The sequence below is a fragment of the Heteronotia binoei genome, chromosome 5, assembly GCF_032191835.1.
Source record: "Heteronotia binoei isolate CCM8104 ecotype False Entrance Well chromosome 5, APGP_CSIRO_Hbin_v1, whole genome shotgun sequence".
Lineage (NCBI taxonomy): Eukaryota > Metazoa > Chordata > Lepidosauria > Squamata > Gekkonidae > Heteronotia > Heteronotia binoei.
In genome coordinates this window covers 5,893,669-5,917,851 of record NC_083227.1, presented here as the reverse complement: position 1 = coordinate 5,917,851, position 24,183 = coordinate 5,893,669, and the positions used below count along the sequence as shown (strand labels likewise).

General features: G+C 48.0%; 2 protein-coding genes across 2 annotated transcripts in view; one reads left to right on the top strand and one right to left on the bottom strand.

Moving 5' to 3' along the window:
* Positions 1-9,098, bottom strand: part of LOC132570913 (zinc finger protein 208-like) — a gene marked incomplete at its 3' end in the record, with an annotated part of 122,372 nt that extends 113,274 nt beyond the window's left edge. The window contains 2 exon segments of the mRNA XM_060237550.1: positions 6,025-6,033; positions 7,909-9,098. Coding sequence (XP_060093533.1) covers positions 6,025-6,033; positions 7,909-9,098 — 1,199 coding nt within the window.
* Positions 1-24,183, top strand: part of LOC132571595 (zinc finger protein OZF-like) — a 388,663-nt gene that overhangs the window by 230,870 nt on the left and 133,610 nt on the right. The window lies entirely within an intron of this gene.

Below are 24,183 nucleotides of genomic sequence, written 5' to 3'. Positions count from 1 at the left end.
CTGCATTGTGCAGGGGGGTGGACTAGATGACCCTGGAGGTCCCTTCCAAGTCTATGATTCCTCGGGAGGTGGTGGGCTCTCCTTCCTTGGAGGTTTTTCAACAGAGGCTAGATGGCCATCTGACAGCGATGAAGATCCTGTGGATTTAGGGGAGGTGCTTGTGAGTTTCCTGCATTGTGCAGGGGGGTGGACTAGATGACCCTGGAGGTCCCTTCCAACTCTAGGATTCCTCGGGAGGTGGTGGGCTCTCCTTCCTTGGAGGTTTTTCAACAGAGGCTAGATGGCCATCTGACAGCGATGAAGATCCTGTGGATTTAGGGGAGGTGCTTGTGAGTTTCCTGCATTGTGCAGGGGGGTGGACTAGATGACCCTACGATTCTGTGATTACATTTGACACCTTCCCCCCACCAGCCCCCGAAAAGGGAAGAAAGCAAGTTTCCCCCCATCACTCCCCTTCTTCTCACTCCTGGGGCTGTGTGTGTGTGTGTGTGTGTCAGGGAACTACATTTCCCAGCAGGCCTTTCAACCCCAGGGTGGTCAACCCCGCCTTCTCCAGGGGAGGGGGGAGGAACTGGGAGGGGGAACCGTGTCCTGCAGCGCCCCTCTCCCTCCACGTTTCCCCGGGCTGGGAGCAGGATTCGGCCTCTGCACCAGGAGGAGGAGGACAGGTGAGCGGAGCGAGGGGGGGCGGTCGGCCAGGGAGGGGCATCCTGGTCCCCGATTGCCCCCCCCCGTTGCTTCCCCGCCCCCTCCGCCCTCTGCCCCCAACCGCTGGATTGGATCCGCTCAGCTGCAAATGGAGGGGGGTGTCCCTGGGGCAGCAGGGGGGGGGGAGGGGAGGGGGGCCGTGCAAGGTTGCAAAAGGCGCTCAGAAGGGGGGGGGGGGTGGAAAGACCTCCAGGGTCATCTAGTCCAACCCCCTGCACAATGCAGGAAACTCACAAACACCTCCCCCTAAATCTACAGGATCTTCATCGCTGTCAGATGGCCACCTAGCCTCTGTTTCAAAACCTCCAAGGAAGGAGAGCCCACCTCCTCCCGAAGCCCACCTCCCCCTAAATCTACAGGATCTTCATCGCTGTCAGATGGCCATCTAGCCTCTGTTTCAAAACCTCCAAGGAAGGAGAGCCCACCTCCTCCCGAAGCCCATCTCCCCCTAAATCTACAGGATCTTCATCGCTGTCAGATGGCCATCTAGCCTCTGTTTCAAAACCTCCAAGGAAGGAGAGCCCACCTCCTCCCGAAGAATCATAGAATTGGAAGAAACCTCCAGGGTCATCTAGTCCAAGCCCCTTCACAATGCAGGAAACCTACCCCAAATTCACAGGATCTTCATCGCTGTCAGATGGCCACCTAGCCTCTGATTAAAAAACTCCAAGGAAGGAGAGCCCACCTCCTCCCAAGGAGGAAGCCTGTTCCACTAAGGAACCGCTCTAACAATCAGGAACTTCTTCCTAATGTTGAGCTGGAAACTCTTTTGATTTAATTTCAACCTATTGATTCTGGTGCTACCTTCCGGGGGCCACAGAAAACAATTCCACACCATCCTCTATAGGACAGCCCTTCAAGTCCTTGAAGATGGTGATCCTCTCACCTCTCAGCCGCCTCCTCTCCAGGCTAAACATCTCCAGCTCCTTCAACCTTTCCTCATAGGACTTGGTCTCCAGACCCCTCACCATCTTCATCGCCATCTTTTTGCAAGGGGGTGGGGAGGCAAAGCGTGGGGAGGGGGCGGGGAGGGGACCAGCTTCGGGCTCCCTTTTTCTGAGCTGGGGTGGAGGGGGCAGCACAGGATCCTCTGGGGGCAGAGTTACTTCCGAGCAGCCCCATTGAGCTGCATGGGGGGAAGCCTTGCAGCATCTGGATCCTGGGAAGACCTTTGTGGGGGGGGGGGGGATGGGAAATCATCCTTCTCAACGAGGGTTGCAACTCTGGGGAACGTGCTGGACATTTGGGAGGGTGGGATTCTGACAAAAAGAAGATGATATTGGATTTATATCCTGTCCTTCTCTTTGAATCTCAGAATGGCTCACAATCTCCTTTCCCTTCCTCCCTCACAACAGACACCCTGTGAGGTGGGTGGGGCTGAGAGGTGGGTGGGGAGGGACGGTGGCTCAGTGGTAGAGCATCTGCTTGGAAAGTAGAAGGTCCCAGGTTCAATCCCCGGCATCTCCAAAAAAGGGTCCAGGCAAATAGGTGTGAAAAACCTCAGCTTGAGACCCTGGAGAGCTGCTGCCAGTCTGAGAAGACAATACTGACTTTGATGGACTAAGGGTCTGATTCAGTATAAGGCAGCTTCATATGTTCACATGAGAGGGCTCTCACAGCAGCTGCCCTTTCAAGGACAACCTCTGCCAGAGCTACGGCTGACCCAAGGCCATTCCAGCGGGTGCAAGTGGAGGAGTGGGGAATCAAACCCGGATCTCCCAGACAAGAGTCCGCACAACTACACCAAACTGGCTCTCTGACAAGGACCCATTTGAGGCCAGGGAGGGACCTCAGATGAGGAAGGGGGCACAGAGTCCTCCCCCCCCCAATACAGCCATTTTCTCCCCGGAGACCTTGTGGTTTCAGGTCTTGCTAAAGGGGAAGCCAGCAAGAACCCAAAACTCGCCTTTTGATGGTTAGGAGACCAGGTGGGGTGAAATGAGATGGCTCCTTCGTGCCGGTTGGGTGGCCAGAATGCCAGGAATTTTGACTGCTTCTTCCCATCTCCCTGATTTGGGGTTGCCAATGTCCAGGGAGGGGCTGGAGATTGCCTAGAATTCCAAGTGGTCTCCAGACGACGGAGGCCGCTTTGAGGGCCTAAAGGCGCTGCTTTGGCAATCCCAGTCTGTGCCAGGGTCAGATTTACAGTTGCCCTAAACCAGCAAGGCACCGGTGCGACTTTGGTTGGGCATATCTCCTGGCACACTTGGTAGCCCCCCAGATAGTTCAAGGGCTGGGCTTAGGCTGGTTCCCATACAGGCTGGACTCTGGGAAAGAACTTCCTGACCATTAGTGGGACAGGCTTCCTCCTCGGGAGGTGGTGGGCTCTCCTTCCTTGGAGGTTTCTCAACAGAGGCTAGATGGCCATCTGACAGCAATGAAGATCCTGTGAATTTAGGCAGAGGTGTTTGTGAGTTTCCTGCATTGTGCAGAGGGTTGGACTAGATGACCCTAGGGGTCCCTTCCAACTCTATGATTCTTTGAGAGGTGGTGGGCTCTCCTTCCATGGAGGTTTCTCAACAGAGGCTGGATGGCCATCTGACAGCAATGAAGATCCTGTGAATTTAGGGGGAGGTGTTTGTGAGTTTCCTGCATTGTGCAGGGGGTTGGACTAGATGACCCTGGAGGTGCCTTCCAACTCTATTATTCTAAGGGTCCTTCTGCCAGGGTGAGTTGGGTCCCCCCCCCTTCATGGGTGCTGGGACAGAGTTCTCACCTAACACTTCCGGCCTTTTGAAGAGATGCCTGAGATAGTAAAGGGGTCACCAGTCCCTCTGGTGGTTCTGGTTTCCCACAGGAATTAGGCCCCAGGACAGACGGAGCCAAAGGAATGAGAGGCTCAGCTTGTAACATCTCTAAAAAGCCAACAGAGACTCTTAACTTCCCCCCAAAAAACAAGGTGGCGCATCTAAAATCCCTTGGCATGTGATACAGCAGAATAATATTAAACCCGATCTACAAACCACAAGGAACTCTTTCGTTCTGATCGGCCAGGGCAATTCTCAGGTGTCCCCTGAGCGTATGGGATTTCGGGTGGTGTATCTCCAGTCTCCATTTTCCTTGTGACTTGTTCCTGTCTGTGTCTCTCCTTTTCCCCAGAGAGAAGCCTCTCTTCAGAGACAAGTGAACGAAGGCATCTTTCCACAGATGGAGGTGACTCCACAGACGGAGCAGGAGATGGAAGAGCAGGATCCAGAAAGACCTGGGACTGGCAAGAGAGCAAGGAAAAGCTCCTTTCTCCTCCAAGCTGGGAGTGGGGTTGAATTCCGGGAAAGGGCTGGGCCAGAGACCCTGGCTAAGGACACCATGACCTCAGATGCGCGCAGCCGACGCTTCCGGCAGTTCCGCTACCATGAGGCCGATGGGCCCCGAGAGGTTTGCAGCCAGCTCCATGGACTTTGCAGCCATTTCTTGAATTGGGCGTGGCAACCCTAGCAGTGGGGCAAAACCCAGCTGGTGATTCCAAGGTGGGGCTGGCTGCCAGAGGCCACTGTGAAGGTATGGTGACCCCCCCCCCCATAATGCACTTCCCCCCCTTAGACCTGGATTTCCCCCTCGGAAAGGTTGTTCCCTTCTGAGAAGGACCCTCCCCAGGGGTTTTCCTCTTTGTCTTTGAAAGGCTTCCTGTCCTGCCCTGTCCCAGAGATCTCATTTAGCCCACCCTGGGACCCGAGGGGAGAATCAGGAGCACTCAAATGCTGGGTGGGAAAAGCCAGGGTGGAAGACCTCCCTCTTGGGAGCTCCCCAGAGGCAAAACCAGAACAAAGTCCTGGAGAGGTGACCGTCAAGCAGAGGCCAGAAGACAACCGAGAGATCCCCTAGAATGGTCCAGGAAAAGGAAAGGAAAGGTGCCCCGTGCAAGCACCAGTCGCTTCCGACTCTGGGGTGACGTTGCTTTCACAACGTTTTCACAGCAGGCTTTTGACGGGGTGGTTTGCCATTGCCTTCCCCAATCTTTTACGCTTCCCCCCCAGCAAGCTGGGGACTCCTTTGACCGACCTCGGAAAGATGGAAAGCTGAATCGACCTGGAGCCGGCTACCTGAACCAGCTTTCGCTGGGATTGAACTCAGGTCGTGAGCAGAGAGTTCAGACCACAGTCCTCTTATGCCAAGTACTGCACAATCGTCATCAATGATAGCCTCTAGGATTACTGAATCACAGAAAGCTTTATTCGCTTAACAGAAATATAACAGGCAAGACTAAATCTTGGCAGAACTAGGGATACAGATATATTGGTTGACTCTGCCTGTGAATTATTTGAGCAAAAAGCACCTTTTCCCCACCAATGAAACATTCCCCTTCCCCACCCCTGACCCCATCTACAGTTCTCTAAATCTCTATATTCCCAAAGTCCAGTCCTCTCTTTTCAATGAATCTCACCAAAAGATTCCGGCAACAATTCTTGTTTTTTTACATATCTGGCAGTGATTATCACAGGCAATGCTTGTGATCATTAATTACTAATCGCAACGTACGGTCCAGTGGGCTACGAATGTAGGTCGTAATATTAAGTTAGACGAATGGGAGATGCTATGGAAATCTAATATTAAATTAACTTAAGTCAATAGCTTTTAAGGAAAACTTGTACAAGATGTTTTATAGATGGTATGTAACTCCCCAGAAACTTTCTGAGATGTATGTTAATATGTCTAGTAAGTGTTGGAAGTGCACAAAACATGTTGGGTCATTTTACCATATGTGGTGGACCTGTGAGATGACAAAAGACTATTGGAAGATGGTGCATGAATTTGAAGATGCAGATTCAATTCAAACCAGAACTAATTTTATTGAATACATATCCTAGTGATTATACAAGACACTTAATGGCACATATTAATACAGCAGCTAGGATTTTACTTGCACAGAAATGGAAACTTCAGGAAATTCCTACAAGATTGGAGCTGATGGGGAAAATACTGGAAACAGCAGAGATGGACTATTTATCTCAGTTACTTGCCGGGAAATCCAAGGAAGAAGCAAGAAAATATTGGGAGAAGTTACATGTGTGGTTAGATACTTAAGATCTACTGGTGTGAACTTTTATTTCTATTTTCTACTATATATATTAGAAATACAATCCAAAGCAGATAGTTTAAACGAAGACTTACAATCCTTATAATATTTTAGATAGATTAGGAAGATACAATGTTAAGCGTGTAACAATATTGTAAAAATATTTTATTTTAATGACGTATTGACGTGCAGAATGGACTATGTTCATAGTGCTTTTCTATTTCCACTTCCCCCTTTTTCTTTCTGGAAATCTAATAAAACTTATTATTATTAATCACAACGTTCGTATTTCAAAGTCTTACTAAAAGTTCCTGGACCCTAGACAAAGTTCCTTAGCCCAACGATCAAGATTGTACCGGAGAAGATCCGTCTCACCTGCATCCAGCTGTTAATTCTGGCAATGTGAAAGGTCTTCCTGAAACAGCACTTCTTTCCTGTGTTCCTGTCTCAGCACAGAGACAAATGTTTCAACCTCTTGAAGCAGAGAAGGCCTAGAGTGAGGCCTCACAATGAAAAGTTAAAACAAATTTAGGCCATTTAAACGTATAACACTCCCTTGTGCGGAATCCTCTCTGCTAAAGGAGACAGATCTTGGATCTACTTCAGCTGGCAGAGTTTGCAGATCTACTTCACCTTTGCTTTCTCCCTTGTGGGATCTCCGTGAGGGCTTCAGACACAGATAAAGCTCCTTCTGTAGTCTGGCCAACTGTAACGTTTCCTCTTGGCTGGGATAAGATTTCCCACAAATTAAAGTTTTATACAAGAAGTTATATCATTTCGATGCTTTATGTGGTATGTGCGTGTGTTTTTCTTGTGACTTTTCCTGGGCTAAGGGGTTACATGGTTTCTCCTTCCGTCAATTCCTAGCTCTTTTCAAAAAGTGCTACTCCAACTTCATCCCTTTGCACACTCTAAGGACTCCTATTGTTGTCCTATTGTAATACCATAGACCTTTATTGGCATTAATACAAGAATACAGTATACTTTAAAACCAACAGTGACACTATAGAATATAATAAAACCTTTAAAAACCAACAAAAGTTAAATGACATAAAATAGCAGTAGGCTGTGCATGAGTAAAAGCCTCTCTGATTTGGATCGCAACCTGTAAAAAGCAAGCAACATGAGTGGTGACAAAGTTGTGTTTCCTGTGGAGTAAAAAACGAACCTTGGCATTGTCAGAATGGTCTTGATGGTCAGAAAGCAGTGCATCTAGATATCTTGCACGTGGACTGCTATAAAAAGGGCAGTCCAAAAGAACATGAGGGACCGTTTCGATGACTCCTTGGCTACAAGGGCATCGTCTAAGATTGCGGGGGATTCTGTGGCATCTTCCGAAAAGGATGGCCGATGGTAATGCATTAAATCTAGCCAGCATGAATGCTCTTCTTTGGTGAGGATCAGTTAAAAGGAGGAAATAGGGAGCTAAAAGCCCAGGAATCTGGGATAAACCCAGATAGCTTAGGGAGCAAGTTTTCCAAGCTGCCTCGGTAAGACGTTGCAACTGGATATCTAGTAGTCTACGTTTGATGGATTGAAATACCTCAGAAGCAGAGGATAGATAAAATGCATCCAAGGAAATTCCTATGGATATGATTTTCTTTTGGATCAGGGTCAACCATTTGGATGCATGATGGTCCATCAGCATCAAAAAGGTGAAAGAATTCTGATCAGAATTAAATAAAAGGCGCAGCCAAAACTTAAAGGTCAAAAGCATTCAAAAGGTTTCTCTCCTGTGTGGGTTCTCTGGTGCCGTTGAAGAGTGCCACTCTGACTTAATATCTTTCCACACTCTGAGCATGCAAAAGTTTTCTCCCCTGTGTGGGTTCAATGATGATGTTAAAGAGTGCCACTCTGACTGAATCTCTTTCCATACTCTGAGCATCATTCGTTCAATTTTGATACGGTCGACGACCAGCACAAATCAGAAAGAGTTTACAAAAGCTAAAAAACAAAGCTAAAATATTTTCAAAATAATCAAATATTGCGTAAGATAACAGTAGGAAATAAGGTATATAAAATAGCAATAAACATTTGGCTTTGGAACATAATGTAACAATGTGAATTTTACATGCAATTAAAAAGAACCTTGCACAAGGACCTGTAATCCCTCTGAGCATTCAAAAGGTGTCTTCCCTGTGTGGGTTCTCTGATGCTGTTGAAGATTGCTACGGTGACTGAATCGCTTTCCACACTCTCCACATTCAAAAGGTTTCTCCCCTGTGTGGGTTCTCTGATGCTCTTGAAGATTGCCATTCCTGCTGAATCTCTTTCCACACTCTGAGCATTCAAAAGGTTTCTCCCCTGTGTGAGTTCTCTGGTGCTGCAGAAGATGGGAACTGAGACTGAATCTCTTTCCACATTCTGAGCATTCAAAAGGTTTCTCCCCTGTGTGGGTTCTCTGATGCCGTTTAAGACCTCTCCTGTCACTGAATCTCTTTCCACACTCTGAGCATTCAAAAGGTGTCTTCCCTGTGTGGGTTCTCTGATGCTGTTGAAGATTGCTACGGTGACTGAATCGCTTTCCACACTCTCCACATTCAAAAGGTTTCTCCCCTGTGTGAGTTCTCTGATGCAGTTGAAGACTGCTACTCAGAGTGAATCTCTTTCCACACTCGAAGCATTCAAAAGGCTTCTCCCCTGTGTGAGTTCTCTGATGCATTTTAAGTTTGCTACACTGACTGAATCTCTTTCCACACTCTCTGCATTCAAAAGATTTCTCCCCTGTGTGAATTCTCAGGTGCAGTTGAAGACATCTCCTGTCACTGAATCTCTTTCCACACTCTGAGCATTCAAAAGGTTTCTCTCCTGTGTGGGTTCCCTGGTGCGGTTGAAGACATCTCCTGTCACTGAATCTCTTTCCACACTCTGAGCATTCAAAAGGTTTCTCTCCTGTGTGGGTTCTCTGATGCAGTTGAAGGCTGCCACTGCGACTGAATCTCTTTCCACATTGTGAGCATGCAAAAGGTTTCTCCCCTGTGTGGGTTGTCTGATGGCGTTTAAGAGTGCCACTCTCTCTGAATCTCTTTCCACACTCTGAGCATTCAAAAGCTTTCTCCCCTGTGTGAGTTCTCTGGTGCCGCTGAAGTTGGGAACTGTGACTGAATCTCTTTCCACACTCTGAGCATTCAAAAGGTTTCTCTCCTGTGTGGGTTCTCTGATGCAGTTGAAGGCTGCCACTGCGACTGAATCTCTTTCCACATTCTGAGCATTCAAAAGGTTTCTCCCCTGTGTGAGTTCTCTGGTGCCGCTGAAGTTGGGAACTGTGACTGAATCTCTTTCCACACTCTGAGCATGCAACAAATTCCTTTCCTCTTTGTATTCTTTGCTTCACAAGAATCTGTGGTTTATATCTGAAGTGAATGTATTCACTCATCTCCGTTATATTGGGGAAATGTACATTACGCTTTCTTCCATTTCTCTTCTCAACCAAACGGCTATCTTTCTTTCTCTTGGGTCTGCCTTGATTCCTGACATTTCCTTTCAAGTCTTTATTAATAACTTTATCTGGCAAATGTGGATGAAGTTCTTCACCCTCTTCATTTGTCTGATCAACCTTTGCTGGAACAAAATGAGACACAGCATTAGAACCTGGATGAGCAGGTAAGGGCTGTAACCAGGAGGTGCTGCCAAACTTATGGGAGCAGCCCAACAGGCAGTGGGGTCCCCATTTCCTGAGCTGAACTGGAAGTTCCTTCTCAGAAACAGGCCAAGTGAAGACACTCTCTGCAAAGACCAGAGAACTTGCCCGGGGGCTTGTCTAACTGCATAAGGTTACAACACAGGCATCCTCCAGGCAAACCCCTGTCTTTCCCCCGCACCCAGCAATGGAATGGGTAAAACAATAGGTTCATAGGTAAAGTATTGCTTATGCCTTCTATCTCTGGCTAGCAACTAATGGCTAATCTTTCCAACGTTCCTGCTCCAACTTAGCACCTTTTGTGTTACCTCTACGCTTATTAGGGTTGCTAGGGCCAATTTAAGAAATATCTGGGGACTTTGGGGGTGGAGCCAGGAGACGTTGGGGTGGAGCCAGGAGACGTTGGGGTGGAGCCAGAAGCAAGGGTGTGATGAGCATAACTGAACTCCAAAGGGAGTTCTGGCTATTCACATTTAAAGGGAGTGCACACCTTTTAAATGCCTTTCCCCCATTGGAAATAATGAAGGATAGGGGCAGCTTCTTTTATAGCTCACAGAATTGGACCCCCTGGTCCAATCTTTTTGAAACTTGGAAGGTGTTTTCAGGAGAGGTATCGGATACTATGCTGCACGTTTGGTGCTTCTACTCAAAAAACAGCTCCTGCAGAGCCCCGGATACCCGTTCATCAATTCTCCATTATACACAATGGGAATTGGTCTCCATAGGGAACAATGGAGTGCCCAGCAGACATTTCTCCTCCACCTCCTTTTGGATGACCCTGAAGCATGGAGGGGGTCTCCAAACTGGGGGATCCCCTGCCCCCACCTGGGGATTGAATAAACACACAACCACGAATGATTGTAGTGCCCAACAATTACTAAGACTATATTGCAATACAATAATGTAATAACGGTGAAATTACACAAATACATAGACACACACACACACACACACACACACACACACATATATATATACTGTGGCTAACAGCCACTGATGAACCTCTGCTCCATATTTTTATCCAATCTCCTCTTAAAGCTGGCTATGCTTGTAGCCACCACCACCTCCTGTGGCAGTGAATTCCACATGTTAATCACCCTTTGGGTGAAGAAGTACTTCCTTTTATCCATTTTAACCTGACTGCTCAGCAATTTTATTGAATGCCCACGAGTTCTTGTATTGTGAGAAAGGGAGAAAAGGACTTCTTTCTCTGCTTTCTCCATCCCATGCATAATCTTGTAAAGCTCTATCATGTCACCCTATCATGTCAACGTTTCTCCAAGCTAAAGAGCCCCAAGCGTTTTAACCTTTCTTCATAGGGAAAGTGTTCTAAACCTTTAATCATTCTAGTTGCCCTTTTCTGCACTTTTTCCAATGCTATAATACCATTTTGAGGTGCGGTGACCAGAATTGTATACAGTATTCCAAATGAGACCGCACCATCAATTTATACAGGGGCATTATGATACTGGCTGATTTGTTATCAATTCCCTTCCTAAGAATTCCCAGCATGGCGTTGGCCTTTTTAATTGCAAACACACACTGTCTTGACATTTTCAGTGAGTTATCTACCACGACCCCAAGATCTCTCTCTTGGTCAGTGTCTGCCAGTTCACGCCCAGGTAACATTTTTTCCTGCAACAGGTCCTCTTATCATTCTGGCTTTTTTGGGGGGTGTGGGGGTGGGTTAGAATAACCTACCCTATATTTCCCCCCTTTCTCCATGTCCCTTCCCATCAGCTGCCTTCCCAACATACCTTGCATCCCTCTATCTTTCCCTCCCCCACAGCCCCCTCCCCAAGGCCACAGCGCTCACAGCAGATTTTAGCACCCTCTGTATTTCTCCCCACAACGGGCCTTATTACTAGTATAAAAAAATAAAAGGTCCAAATCAAAGCACAGAATCCCAACAAGTGAAAGGGGGACGGATCGTTGCCGGATCACAGTCAGAGCAGATCTTCATAATCCCATCCAGGGGAAAGCAGTGTTGAAAAGTCTGGCAACAGAGAACTGAAGATCCGGCCCCTTCTGGAGTCTTTCTGAGGGCCTCTCATCCCACCTTTACCTCAGTCCAGGATCCCTTCTCTAGCTTGGGTGATGGCCACAACACTGGCCATAGTAGCCTCTAGGCAACTAGCGGGACAGGAGACAAAACCGGATGTTGCTGTTCAATGTTTGATTCATGCCTCATTACAATGGCGGAATTCACACCTTTGGCACCTATAAAAGAAACTTACCCAGAGAGGCCAAATTCCCATAGTTCTCCAGCATGACTTCCCTGTACAGAGCTCTTTGGTCCGGATCCAGCAGATCCCACTCTGCCTCCGTGAAAGAGACGGACACCTCTTCCAAGGAAAAGGGACCCTGGAAAAAAAACAAGATTCCCTCAGAGGACATTCCAGGCAAAGATATTGAAGAAGATATTGCATTTATATCCTGCCCTCCACTCCGAATAGTCTCAGAGTGGCCTACAATCTCCTTTCCCTTTCTCCCCCACAACAGACACCCTGTGAGGTCGGTGGGGCTGGAGGGGGCTCTCACAGCAGCTGCCCTTTCAAGGACAGAGGCTCAGAGCGGCCTACAATCTCCTTTCCCTTCCTCCCCAACAACAGACACCCTGTGAGGTGGGTGGGGCTGAGCGGGGTCTCACAGCAGCTGCCCTTTCAAGGACAGAGGCTCAGAGCGGCCTACAATCTCCTTTCCCTTCCTCCCCCACAACAGACACCCTGTGAGGTCGGTGGGGCTGGAGGGGGCTCTCACAGCAGCTGCCCTTTCAAGGACAGAGGCTCAGAGCGGCCTACAATCTCCTTTCCCTTCCTCCCCAACAACAGACACCCTGTGAGGTGGGTGGGGCTGAGCGGGGTCTCACAGCAGCTGCCCTTTCAAGGACAGAGGCTCAGAGCGGCCTACAATCTCCTTTCCCTTCCTCCCCCACAACAGATACCCTGTAAGGTCGGTGGGGCTGAGAGGGCTCTCACCGCAGCTGCTCTTTCAAGGACAACCTCTGCCAGAGCTATGGCTGACCCAAGGCCATTCCAGGAGGTGCAAATGGAGGAGTGGGGAATCAAACCCGGTTCTCCCAGATAAGAGTCCGCGCACTTAACCACTACACCAAACTGGCTCTCCACTATACCAAGATGGCCCACTGGAAGGGAGTCATCTGGGAAGGTACAGGATGTAAAGCTTGGGATGGGTAAAGGGAGTGGCATGCAGACCCTCTCTTGCCTGGAAACCTTCTAGAAACTGAAGAAGCAAAACCCCTCCTGAGAAAGGAGGAGGTACCCAGGCTGTGCCCTCTGATCACCTACCTGGGCTGGAGCTGCAGCAGCCGTTTCCACACCTCTGAAAAGATGGTGACTCAATAGCATCTCTCCACTGCCTGTGAGACAAAGGAGGAAAGGAGGGCACTTTCTTGTTTGTTTGTACCTTGCTTCACGCACCCCCCTTCCCAGAGATGTGAAACCTGGCCCTCTGTACACTCATCTAAGTTTTAATGAAGAAAAGAAGAAGAAGAAGATATTGGATTTATATCCCGCCCTCCACTCCGAAGAGTCTCAGAGCGGCTTACAATCTCCTTTTACCTTCCTCCCCCACAACAGACACCCTGTGAGGTGGGTGGGGCTGGAGAGGGCTCTCACAGCAGCTGCCCTTTCAAGGACAACCTCTGCCAGAGCTATGGCTGACCCAAGGCCATTCCAGCAGGTGCAAGTGGAGGAGTGGGGAATCAAACCCGGTTCTCCCAGATAAGAGTCCGCACACTTAACCACTACACCAAACTGGCTCTACACCAAAGAGCTGTGTTTCTCAAAAGCTTTTGCGACATTTTTTTGAATCCTTTTTTACTAAATTCTGGGACCTGTAAGCCTCCGGGATTACAAAGGCTGTTGACTTATTTCAGACTTCTGTGAAACCTAGGTCAGGCGGGGAGGGGAGAGAGGTGATGGAAATGATGTGGCCTGAAATATCTGTGTCACACTGGCCCACAAGTGACTTGAGGACATCTGGAGCCTCGAGGAAAGAAGAAGAGGAGACTGGATTTATACCACACCCTTCACTTAGGGTCTCAGAACATTTTACAATCCCTTTCCCTTCCTCTCACCGCAACAGACATCCTGTGAGATAGGAGAGGCTGAGAGAGCCGTGACACAAACCGCTCTTGAGAGAACAGCTCCTGGGGGGTGCCAGTCCAAACCCTCCATCCCTCTCTGGCATCCTGTTCTCCTCACTGGCCCACCAGATGCCCCCGTAAGCACAGGTACAGAAGCCAAATTCCCCCATCACCTCCTGATGGCACCTGGGTTTTTTGGCAACTGTGTGGCAAAGGGCTTTGGATGGGCCACTGGCCTGATCCAGCATTGCTTCTCTTATGTTCTTATGTTAGAATCATAGAATCACAGAGCTGGAAGGGACCTCTAGGGTCATCTAGTCCAACCCCCTGCACATGAAATTCACAGGATCGTCATTGCTGTCAGATGGCCATCTAGCCTCTGTTCAAAAACCTCCAAGGAAGGAGAGCCCAAGGAAGCCTGTTCCACTGAGGAATCATTCTAACGGTCAGGAAGTTCTTCCTAATGTTGAGCCAGAAACTCTTTTGATTTAATTTCAACCCACTGGTTCTGGTCCTACCTTCCGGGGCCACAGAAAACAATTCCACACCATCCTCTATATGACAACACTTCAAGTACTTGAAGACGATGATCCTATCACCTCTCAGCCGCCTCCTCTCCAGGCTAAACATCCCCAGCTCCTTCAACCTTTCCTCATAGGACTTGGTCTCCAGACCCCTCACCATCTTTGTCGCCCTCCTCAGGACCCGTTCCAGCTTGTCTATATCCTTCTTAAAATGTGGTGCCCAAACCGGAACACAATACTCCAGGTGAGGTCTTACCAGAGCAGAGTAAAGCAATACCATCACATCACGTGACCTGGACACTATATTTCTGTTGATATAGCCCAAAATTGCATTTGCCTTTTTTTAGCCACCGCATTACACTGTTGACTCATGTTCAGCGTAGGATCCACTAAGACCCCTAGATCCTTATCGCACATACTACTGCTAAGACAAGTCTCCCCCAGCCTATAACCATGCATTGGATTTTTCCTACCTAAACGCAGAACTTTACATTTATCCCTGTTAAAATTCATTTAATTGATTTTAGCCCAGTTTTCCAGCCTGTCAAGGTCATCCTGTATCCTGTTTCTGTCTTCTTCTGTGTTTGCAGCCCCTCCCAATTTAGTATCATCTGCAAATTTAATAAGCATTCCCTCTATTCCTTCATCCAAATCATTGATAACTAACTTATTTTATTATGTCTATTTTAACTAACTTATTTATTACGTCACTGATTATTTAAAATTGTTGTTGTATTGTATTGTTTTATTGAACCATGGAACTCCATGCCTGTGAGCCGCCCTGAGCCCGCCTTTGGCGGGGGAGGGCGGGATATAAGAATAAATTTATTATTATTATTATTATTATTATTGATAAAGATGTTGAACAAAACAGGTCCCAGGACAGATCCTTGAGGCACTCCACTTGTCACTTCTCTCCAAGAGGATGAGGAACCATTCACAAGCACTCTTTGGGTGCGATCCATCAACCAGTTACAGATCCACCTAATGGTAACAGGATCCAAACCACATTTTACCATCTTGTCAACAAGGATAGTATGTGGAACTTTATCAAAAGTGTCAAGTCTCTGTAAATCTTTGGTCAAGTCTGTACTGTACTGTGGCTCTGGCAGAGAGCCTTCTGGGTAAAGCCATTCTGTATGCCAATGCTGCTAGCTAACCTCTCCCTTACCCGCCTCCTTTGTTATGTAGCCTTGCTTTGAAATGCGAATATGGGAAGCTATAATCTGTGCCTTCTCAGGCCCAAGATCAGGGGGAGGCCCAGCCAGAAGCCCTCAAGGCCAAAACCAGTCTGAGAACGAAATGGTAACATCAATGTGTGAATGTGCCCTCCATAGTGCCCCTCCCTTAGGAATCCCTCTGAAGTGTACCTTATATGATGGCATTGTACTACATGATCTTTAGTCTTTCAATCTGAATCCTTTCAAGCACTACCTTATCAATAAACTCGTAATTTTGTTTCAACAACGACTCGTTATTGAATTTGGAGACTTGACAAAAAGCATTACTGAAATCAATATAAATGATGTATACAGCATTCCCCTGATCCAGCAAGGTAGTCACTTTCTCAAAAAAAGAGATCAGGTTAGTCTGACATGACTTGTTCTTGAGAAAACCATGCTGGCTCTTACTTATCACATCCATTCTTTCTAAATGTTCCAGGACCGACTGTTTGATGAGTTGTTCTAAAACTTTTCCAGGTGTGGACATCAAGCTGACGGGATGTTCTTATGTTCCTATTGGCCCTCCAAAAACGTTTTTGAGAGCTCTTCTGCCCTAGAAGGTAGCGTCTCCCTTTTTTCGCCTGGTTGAATAATAGGAGTGTGAGAGATGAATATTTCAATTAATGCAAAGAACTGCCTTCCCTGAACTTGTCTAATCCTTTTTGAGGGGAGCTGCTGTTAGTGGACATTGACTGCCACAGAGTAACTCTGTGCTGTATGAAAAAGTGTTTAAATCCTATCCCCTTGAACTCTCAATGCAACAAATTCACTGGGTAGTCCAACCACATCTACGCACAAAGTGTCTTTACCACAGGAAAGGGAAAGGGCATCTTGGGCACGCTCCTGGGCCTGCGCCCTCTGCCCTTGCTCCAAGGAAGCTCCATCCGCCTCAGGTCTTATCTTCAGGGATGGTCTCCACATCTGAAAAAGCAGCAAGGGAGGGGGTAAGAGATAGAATGGAAAAGAGACCAAGGGACGGATCCTGCCCCAGTCCTAGACTCTGCACCCTTCCCATCAGGAGACTTGGAGGGATCAGAAATCCCCTAGAAGAAGAGGGTGCCAAAGGAGGCTGTAAAAACTCCCGTTTGGATGTTTTAACACTTGTACAAACATCCGGCAGGAAGCCTTTAGGATAAGGCCAGATATTGGTGCTTGAATGGAAGATACCTGAAGAGAATCCCTCTCACCTGTTCTGCCTGCCTCTTCTCCTCTGCCTGACTCAGGAGGAAACCTTCAGCCAGGGCCACCGCCTGGGAACTGGTCTCCGGCCCACATCCTCTCACCCAGCCCTGCATTTCCTGGGGCAGGAGCGTCAGGAACTGCTCCAGGATCACCAGGTCCAGGATCTGCTTCTTGGTGTGCCTCTCCGGCTTCAGCCACTGGCTGCAAAGTCCATGGAGCTGGCTGCAAACCTCTCGGGGCCCATCGGCCTCATGGTAGCGGAGCTGCCAGAAGAGTTGGCAGTTTTCATCTGAGGTCGTGGTGTCTTTAGACAGGACCTCTGGCACAGCTCTTTCGCAGAATTCAGCACCACTTCCAGGTGGGATGGGATGGGGACTCTTCCTTGCTCTCTTGCCAGTCCCAGGTCCTTCTGGGTCCTGCTCTTCCATCTTCTGCCCCTTCTACTGAGTCACCTCCGTCTCTGAAAAGCTGCCTTTAATAATTTGGCTCTGAAGGGAGGCTTCTCTCTGGAGAGAAGGAGAGAGACAGGCAGTTACATGTCATAAGAAAAAATGAGGATGGCAATTCACCACCAAAACCCATAAACCTTCATATGCTTAGGTGGATCAGAACAAAAATGCTTCTTGTGCTTTTGTTGGCTTTTTAGAAATGTTATAAGCTGGGCCTCTCATTCCTTTGGCTCCGTCTGTCTTGGGGCCTTATCCCTAAAGCAAACCAGAGTCCCCAAAAGATGAGAGGGACAAGAGATGTAAAATTTCCGAAAATTTTGAAGCTTGGAAAAAAACGGAAATTTTCGGAAAAACTGAAAAAAAAAATGCAACATTAGCACTTCTTTTTTCCTTTTCCAGACTGAAAGTCATTCTGTTACTTTAGGAACATAAAATATGACTGCGGACAATTTTACTTGGCATGAAATGATCACAGCCAGCATATTACAAATATAATGTATCCAAACAATTATTACAAACAGAATTTAACTTTAAAATAATATTTATTTGTAACTGTAACAAATGGAGCAACAATCTCCTGAACTGTTTACTAGTTTACATGGAACAGACATTTCTCTCCACAGTATTAAATAAAAATAAAAAAACCCATTCTCATAAAAAGAATTGAGGAGGGGGGAAGTGTATAGAAAGGAGTGTAGGATTAAGTTTCAATGATTGGGCGTGATCTAGGACTTGCTTGTCCTCAGTGCACAGAAATTAGAATAATCTGATACCACACATATTTTTTAGAAATGATTTGGAAAATATTTGAACCCCCATGTCTTAAAATATTTTATTCGTCGTGTTAAAATAAAATGTTCCATCGTCAATTTTTCTTTCTTTCTTTTTTCTTTTTTTCAATTTTTCCAATTTTTCGGAAAAACAAAAAAGGCTTCAGGAAAAAAATGGGTGGGGGGGGGGACTCCCCCCCAATTTTTTTCCCCGTTTTTTTTCCAGGCCTTCACATCTCTAAGAGGGACTGGAGACCCCTTTACCATTGCAGGCATCTCTTCAAACGGCCTGAAGTGTTAGGTGAGAACTCTGTCCCAGCACCCATGTGAGGGGGCCCAACTCACTCTGACCGAAGGACCCTTTTCCAGAGGCCAGCCTGTTTGGGAACCAGCCTAAGCCCAGCCCTTGAACAATCTGGGGGGTACCAAGTGTGCCAGGAGATATGCCCACCCAAAGCCACACCGGTGCCCTGCTGGTTTAGGGCAACTGTAAATCTGACCCTAGCACAGACTGGGATTGCCAAAGCAGCCCCTTTAGGCCCTCAAAGTGGCCTCTGTCGTCTGCAGACTACTGGGAATTCCAGGGGGTCTCCAGCCCCTCCCTGGACATTGGCAACCACACATCGGGGAGATGGGAAGAAGCAGTCAAAATCCCTGGAATCCTGGCTACCCAATCAGCATGAAGGAGTCATCCCACTGGATCCCATCTGGCCTCCTAACCACCAAAAGGGGAGTTTTGTGTTCTTGCTGGCATCCCCCTTAGCAAGACCTAAACCCACAAGCCCTCCTGGGACTCTGCCCTGCCGCTCTTCCCTGTTGTGGTGCCCCGGGGATGTGGGTTCTTTCCTTCTCTTGCCTGACAAAAAAGATGCTGTTCCTCCGTTTCCAATATGCTCCTTTGGAAAAACTGTTTATACGGAGATAGACAAATTATTATGTCGTATCTTTTTTAATTTGTTAAGGAGAAAGATACGATTTTATGCGCTTATTTTAACAAGGGCATTGTTAAAACCAACACATTAGCTTGTGCTTACAACACGGTTAAGCTAAATCAGACAGCTTTGCGTTGAGATGGCTTTAAATTTTCGGCTTTACATACTTATTTGTGTTCGAGAAGAACTGTTGAGCTTTATATCGCTCGTATCAGTTTCGTAAAAATTTTCTATAACGAAAGATGGTAAAATATATGGAGGACTTTATACTTGCAGGCAGAATGATCTGGGTTTTATTTGGAGGTAGAATTATATTTTATTTGGATTTTATTTGGAGGTAGAATTATAATTGATATATTTGTACTTTTTCCCCTGTTTTTCCCACTCTGTTAATGCCCTTTCCCCCCTTTTATGTATCTTTGCTTTTGCTTTTCCTTTTTGTAGTTAAAATCAATAAAAATTATAAAAAACTGAAAGATGCTCTCCCTCCCCCCTACCCACCCAAACCCCAGTGCAGGAGGGAGAATCTGGCACTGTGTTCCAGCTGCCTCTGAGAAATGTACTTTTGGAGTGATGGGGCAGGGACGTGTTTGGAACAGCCGTGTTCTCTCCCTGTGTGTCCGCTTTGCAAAACACAGCCGCAGGCTCGTACTCATCCGCTCCTCAAGCCACAATCCTCCCTGTTATGTCAAACGAGAGAGCTCACGACTATGAGCAAGCCATATTGCTACTGAACACTCCACGAGAGTTTTTACTAATACAAATATTGAAAAAACAACGTTTAATTGCAGTAATAGTCACATATTAATCTAGAAATACTCTAGTCCATTTTACAAAAACGATGTGCAATGTTTTTCCTTTCTTTCTAGGACTTCCTGAAGTGTCCTGGCTCCACTGATGGACCTCCTGATGGCACCTGGGTTTTTTTGGCCACTGTGTGACACAGAGTGTTGGACTGGAGGGGCCACTGGCCTGATCCAACAGGGCTTCTCTTATGTTCTTATGTGACACAGAGTGTTGGGCTGGAGGGGCCCTTGGCCTGATCCAACAGGGCTTCTCTTATGTTCTTCTGTGACACAGAGTGTTGGGCTGGAGGGGCCACTGGCCTGATCCAACATGGCTTCTCTTATGTTCTTATGTGACACAGAGTGTTGGGCTGGAGGGGCCACTGGCCTGATCCAACAGGGCTTCTCTTATGTTCTTATGTGACACAGAGTGTTGGGCTGGAGGGGCCACTGGCCTGATCCAACAGGGCTTCTCTTATGTTCTTATGTGACACAGAGTGTTGGGCTGGAGGGGCCACTGGCCTGATCCAACATGGCTTCTCTTATGTTCTTCTTATGTTCTGAAGAAGTGGGCATGCACACAAAAGCTTCCATTCTGAATAAAACATCTTAAAGGTGCAATTGACTCTTATTTTGTTCTACTACTTCAGACCAACACGGCTGCCTATCTGGATGTATCAACTGAAGCAGCTGAACAAAGCAGGAGTGAAGTGGCACCTTTAAGACCAACCAATTTTTATTTAGAACGTCAGCTTTCGTGTGCTCTTAAGCACGCTTCATCAGACGAGGAATCCAGCACAGTGAGCAGAGCCATACAGAGCTGAGCAGAGCTATACAAAGCCATACATACATTTTCACTATATTTTATTGTATTCCTTTTTCCTATAGCAAACTAGAATGATGTTTACATGTTAAAAAGTAAATTAGATGGATAAGAACATCACTATCCCATGTATTTCTCTTTTAGCTGTATTGACACACTCAAACAGGGGCTTTGGTTGCTTATCCCATGACGTATATTGAATCCATCTCCCATTGTCATTGACAATCTCACATTTTGACATACTGCTGTTTTGTTGCTTTCGTGTGCTCCTGCTACTCAGATCAAATGTTTGCTCTGTTTGTTAATTTTACTGCATACTGCTGTTTTGTTGCTTTCCCATGCTCCTGCTACTTAGATCCAAGGTTTGCTCAATTTGTTAATTTTACTGCATACTGCTGTTTTGTTGCTTTCCAATGCTCATACTACTCAGATCAAAGGTTTGCTCAGTTTATTAATTTTACTCCACACTGCTGTTTGTTGCTTTCGCGTGCTCCTGCTACTCAGATCAAAGGTTTGCTCCATTTGTTAAGGTTACTATTCTGTCATTGTACTGTTTTGAAGAAGAAGAAGATGATGATGATGATGATATTGGATTTATATCCCACCCTCCACTCAGAAGAGTCTCAGAGCGGCTCACAATCTCCTTTGCCTTCCTTCCCCACAACAGACACCCTGTGAGGTAGATGAAGATATTGGATTTATATCCCGCCCTCCACTCCGAAGAGTCTCAGAGCGGCTCACAATCTCCTTTCCCTTCCTCCCCCACAACAGACACCCTGTGAGGTGGGTGGGGCTGGAGAGGGCTCTCACAGCAGCTGCCCTTTCAAGGACAACCTCTGCCAGAGCTATGGCTGACCCAAGGCCATGCTAGCAGGTGCAAGTGGAGGAGTGGGGAATCAAACCCAGTTCTCCCAGATAAGAGTCCGCACACTTAACCACTACACCAAACCGGCTCTCTGGTTTTTTGCATTCTAAACCACTGCCTACCAGATAATTTTACTTCACTGTCATTGGTTTCTTACATCTGTACCATGTTGCATTCTTTGGCCACTGCCTACCAGCTATGCATGGCTTTGCTCGTTGTGCTGGATTCCTCGTCCGATGAAGCGTGCTTAAGAGCACCCGGAAGCTGACGTTCTAAATAAAAATGGGTTGGTCTTCAAGGTGTCTCTTGACTCCTGCTTTGTTTGGATCTATCTTATGTTCTTAGCCCCCCCACCAGCTCAAAGCCAACCCCCCCCCCCCAGCAACTTTTGCAGCCTTGCTCCTCCCCCTTCCTCCCCAAAAGCATTTGCAGCTCACCCGATCCAGTCCAGTGTTGGGGGGCTGAGAGCGGAGGGGGCGGGGAAGGAACGGGGGGGGGGCACTGGGGGAACCAGAATGCACCTCCCCGGCCGACCCCACCCCGCTCCCCGGCCGCCAGCTCTGCAGATCTCCCGCCCCCCCTGGTTTGCAGAAAGTGGACTTGGATTCTGGTGCAAAAATGCAGCGGGGGTGGGGGGTGGGGGGTGGGGAGACGATGGGGGGGGGAGGGTTTCTCCAGCAGCAGCTTGCAAAAAAATCAAGAGCTGCCCCCCCTCCCCCGCGAGGGCAGCCACAAGGGATCAGACCCCTCCCCTCCCCTGTCTTGCCCGAATCCTCCGCTCTGCTCACCTGTCCTCCTCCTGCACAGGTGCAAAGGCCGGATCCTGCCCCCAGCAGCCGGGGAAAGGGAAGTGCTGCAGGACCCCTCCCCTTTCCCTCCCTGACCCCTGGAGGAGGCGGGGTGGACCGCCCTGGGGATTGCAAGGCCTGCTGGGAAATGTAGTCCCCTAACCCCCCCCCCAAAGTCCCAGGAGGGAGAAGAAGGGGAGGGTTGGGGGGGGGACTTGCTTTCTTCCCTCTTCCACTGATGGTGAGCCCCTCCGTGTTTGTTTTCTTCATCAACGGTTTCTCCTTTATTGTTTCTGTACCAGTTTTCTCCTGGAGACTCAAAGTGGATGAGTCCAGAGGTGGCCAAGGGTACCTGTCCAGATGTTTTTTGCCTACAACTCCCATCAGCCCCAGCCATTGGCCATGTTGGCTGAGGCTGATGGGAGTTGTAGGCTGAAAACATCAGGAGAGCTACCCTTGGCCAACGCTGGATGAGTTCATGTGAGGAAGAAATGCCTTTTTCTCCGAAGGTGGGGGGGAGAGTTGGCAAGTAGCAAAACATGATAGAGGTTTACAAGATTATGCAAGGGATGGAGGAAGTAGAGAAAAGTAGTTTTCTCCCTTTCTCACAATACAAGAACTCATGGGCATTCAATGAAATTGCTGAGCAGTCACGTTAGAACGGATAAAAGGAAGTCCTTCTTCACCCAAAGGGTGATTAACATGTGGAATTCACTGCCACAGGAGGTGGCAGGGGCTACAAGCAAAGCCAGGTTCAAGAGGGGGCTGGATAAACACATGGAGCAGAGGTCCATCAGTGGCTATTAGCCACAGTGTGTGTGTATGTGTATATATGGGCACTGTGTGACACAGAGTGTTAGACTGGATGGGCCATTGGCCTGATCCAACATGGCTTCTCTTATGTTCTTATGTGACACAGAGTGTTGGACTGGATGGGCCACTGGCCTGATCCAACATGGCTTCTCTTATGTTCTTATGTGACACAGAGTGTTGGACTGGATGGGCCACTGGCCTGATCCAACATGGCTTCTCTTATGTTCTTATGTGACACAGAGTGTTGGACTGGATGGGCCACTGGCCTGATCCAACATGGCTTCTCTTATGTTCTTATGTGACACAGAGTGTTGGACTGGATGGGCCATTGGCCTGATCCAATATGGCTTCTCTTATGTTCTTATGTGTGACACAGAGTGTTGGACTGGATGGGCCATTGGCCTGATCCAACAAGGCTTCTCTTATGTGATACAGAGTGTTGGACTGGATGGGCCATTGGCCTGATCCAACATGGCTTCTCTTATGTTCTTATGTGACACAGAGTGTTGGACTGGATGGGCCACTGGCCTGATCCAACATGGCTTCTCTTATGTTCTTATGTGACACAGAGTGTTGGACTGGATGGGCCATTGGCCTGATCCAACAGGGCTTCTCTTATGTTCTTATGTGTGACACAGAGTGTTGGACTGGATGGGCCATTGGCCTGATCCAACAAGGCTTCTCTTATGTGACCCAGAGTGTTGAACTGGAAGGACCACTGGCCTGAACCAACATGGCTTCTCTTATGTTCTTATGTGACACAGAGTGTTGGACTGGATGGGCCACTGGCCTGATCCAACATGGCTTCTCTTATGTTCTTATGTGACACAGAGTGTTGGACTGGATGGGCCATTGGCCTGATCCAACAAGGCTTCTCTTATGTTCTTATGTGTGACACAGAGTGTTGGACTGGATGGGCCATTGGCCTGATCCAACAAGGCTTCTCTTATGTGACACAGAGTGTTGGACTGGATGGGCCATTGGCCTGATCCAACATGGCTTCTCTTATGTTCTTATGTGTGACACAGAGTGTTGGACTGGATGGGCCACTGGCCTGATCCAACAGGGCTTCTCTTATGTTCCTAAACCTCCTGGGTGCGTTTTCAACGGGCTGGAAAGTGAGGGGGGAGTCCCTTCAGTGGGTCTCCAGCTTGCCCGCAGACGGATGGTGCTGCAAGATCTTTCTTGCCAGAGAGATGAAAGGAGGGGGGAGTTAACCTCACTCCCCCCCTTCTCCAGGCAGGTTGTGAGTGACAGAAACAGGCCTCAGATGCAGTGGGAGCTCATAGGAGCGCAGCTCCTGAACCTTTCTGAGAGTCCCGCCTCTTCCTTCTGAGAGTTCCACCTCCTTGTCCATTGAATAGTAGGTGCAGCTGCATAACAATCCCTGGAGGAGCTCCGCCACCTGTTTTTCGACAAAATGACCCCTGGACACAAATAAACGAATGATATCAGACTGAGGCTTCTTCTGTCCCCAAGCCCCGCCCTCTTCCAGGCCCAACCCCCTAATCTCCAGGAATTTCCTGACCCGGAATTGGCAACCCTAGGAAGGCCTGGGC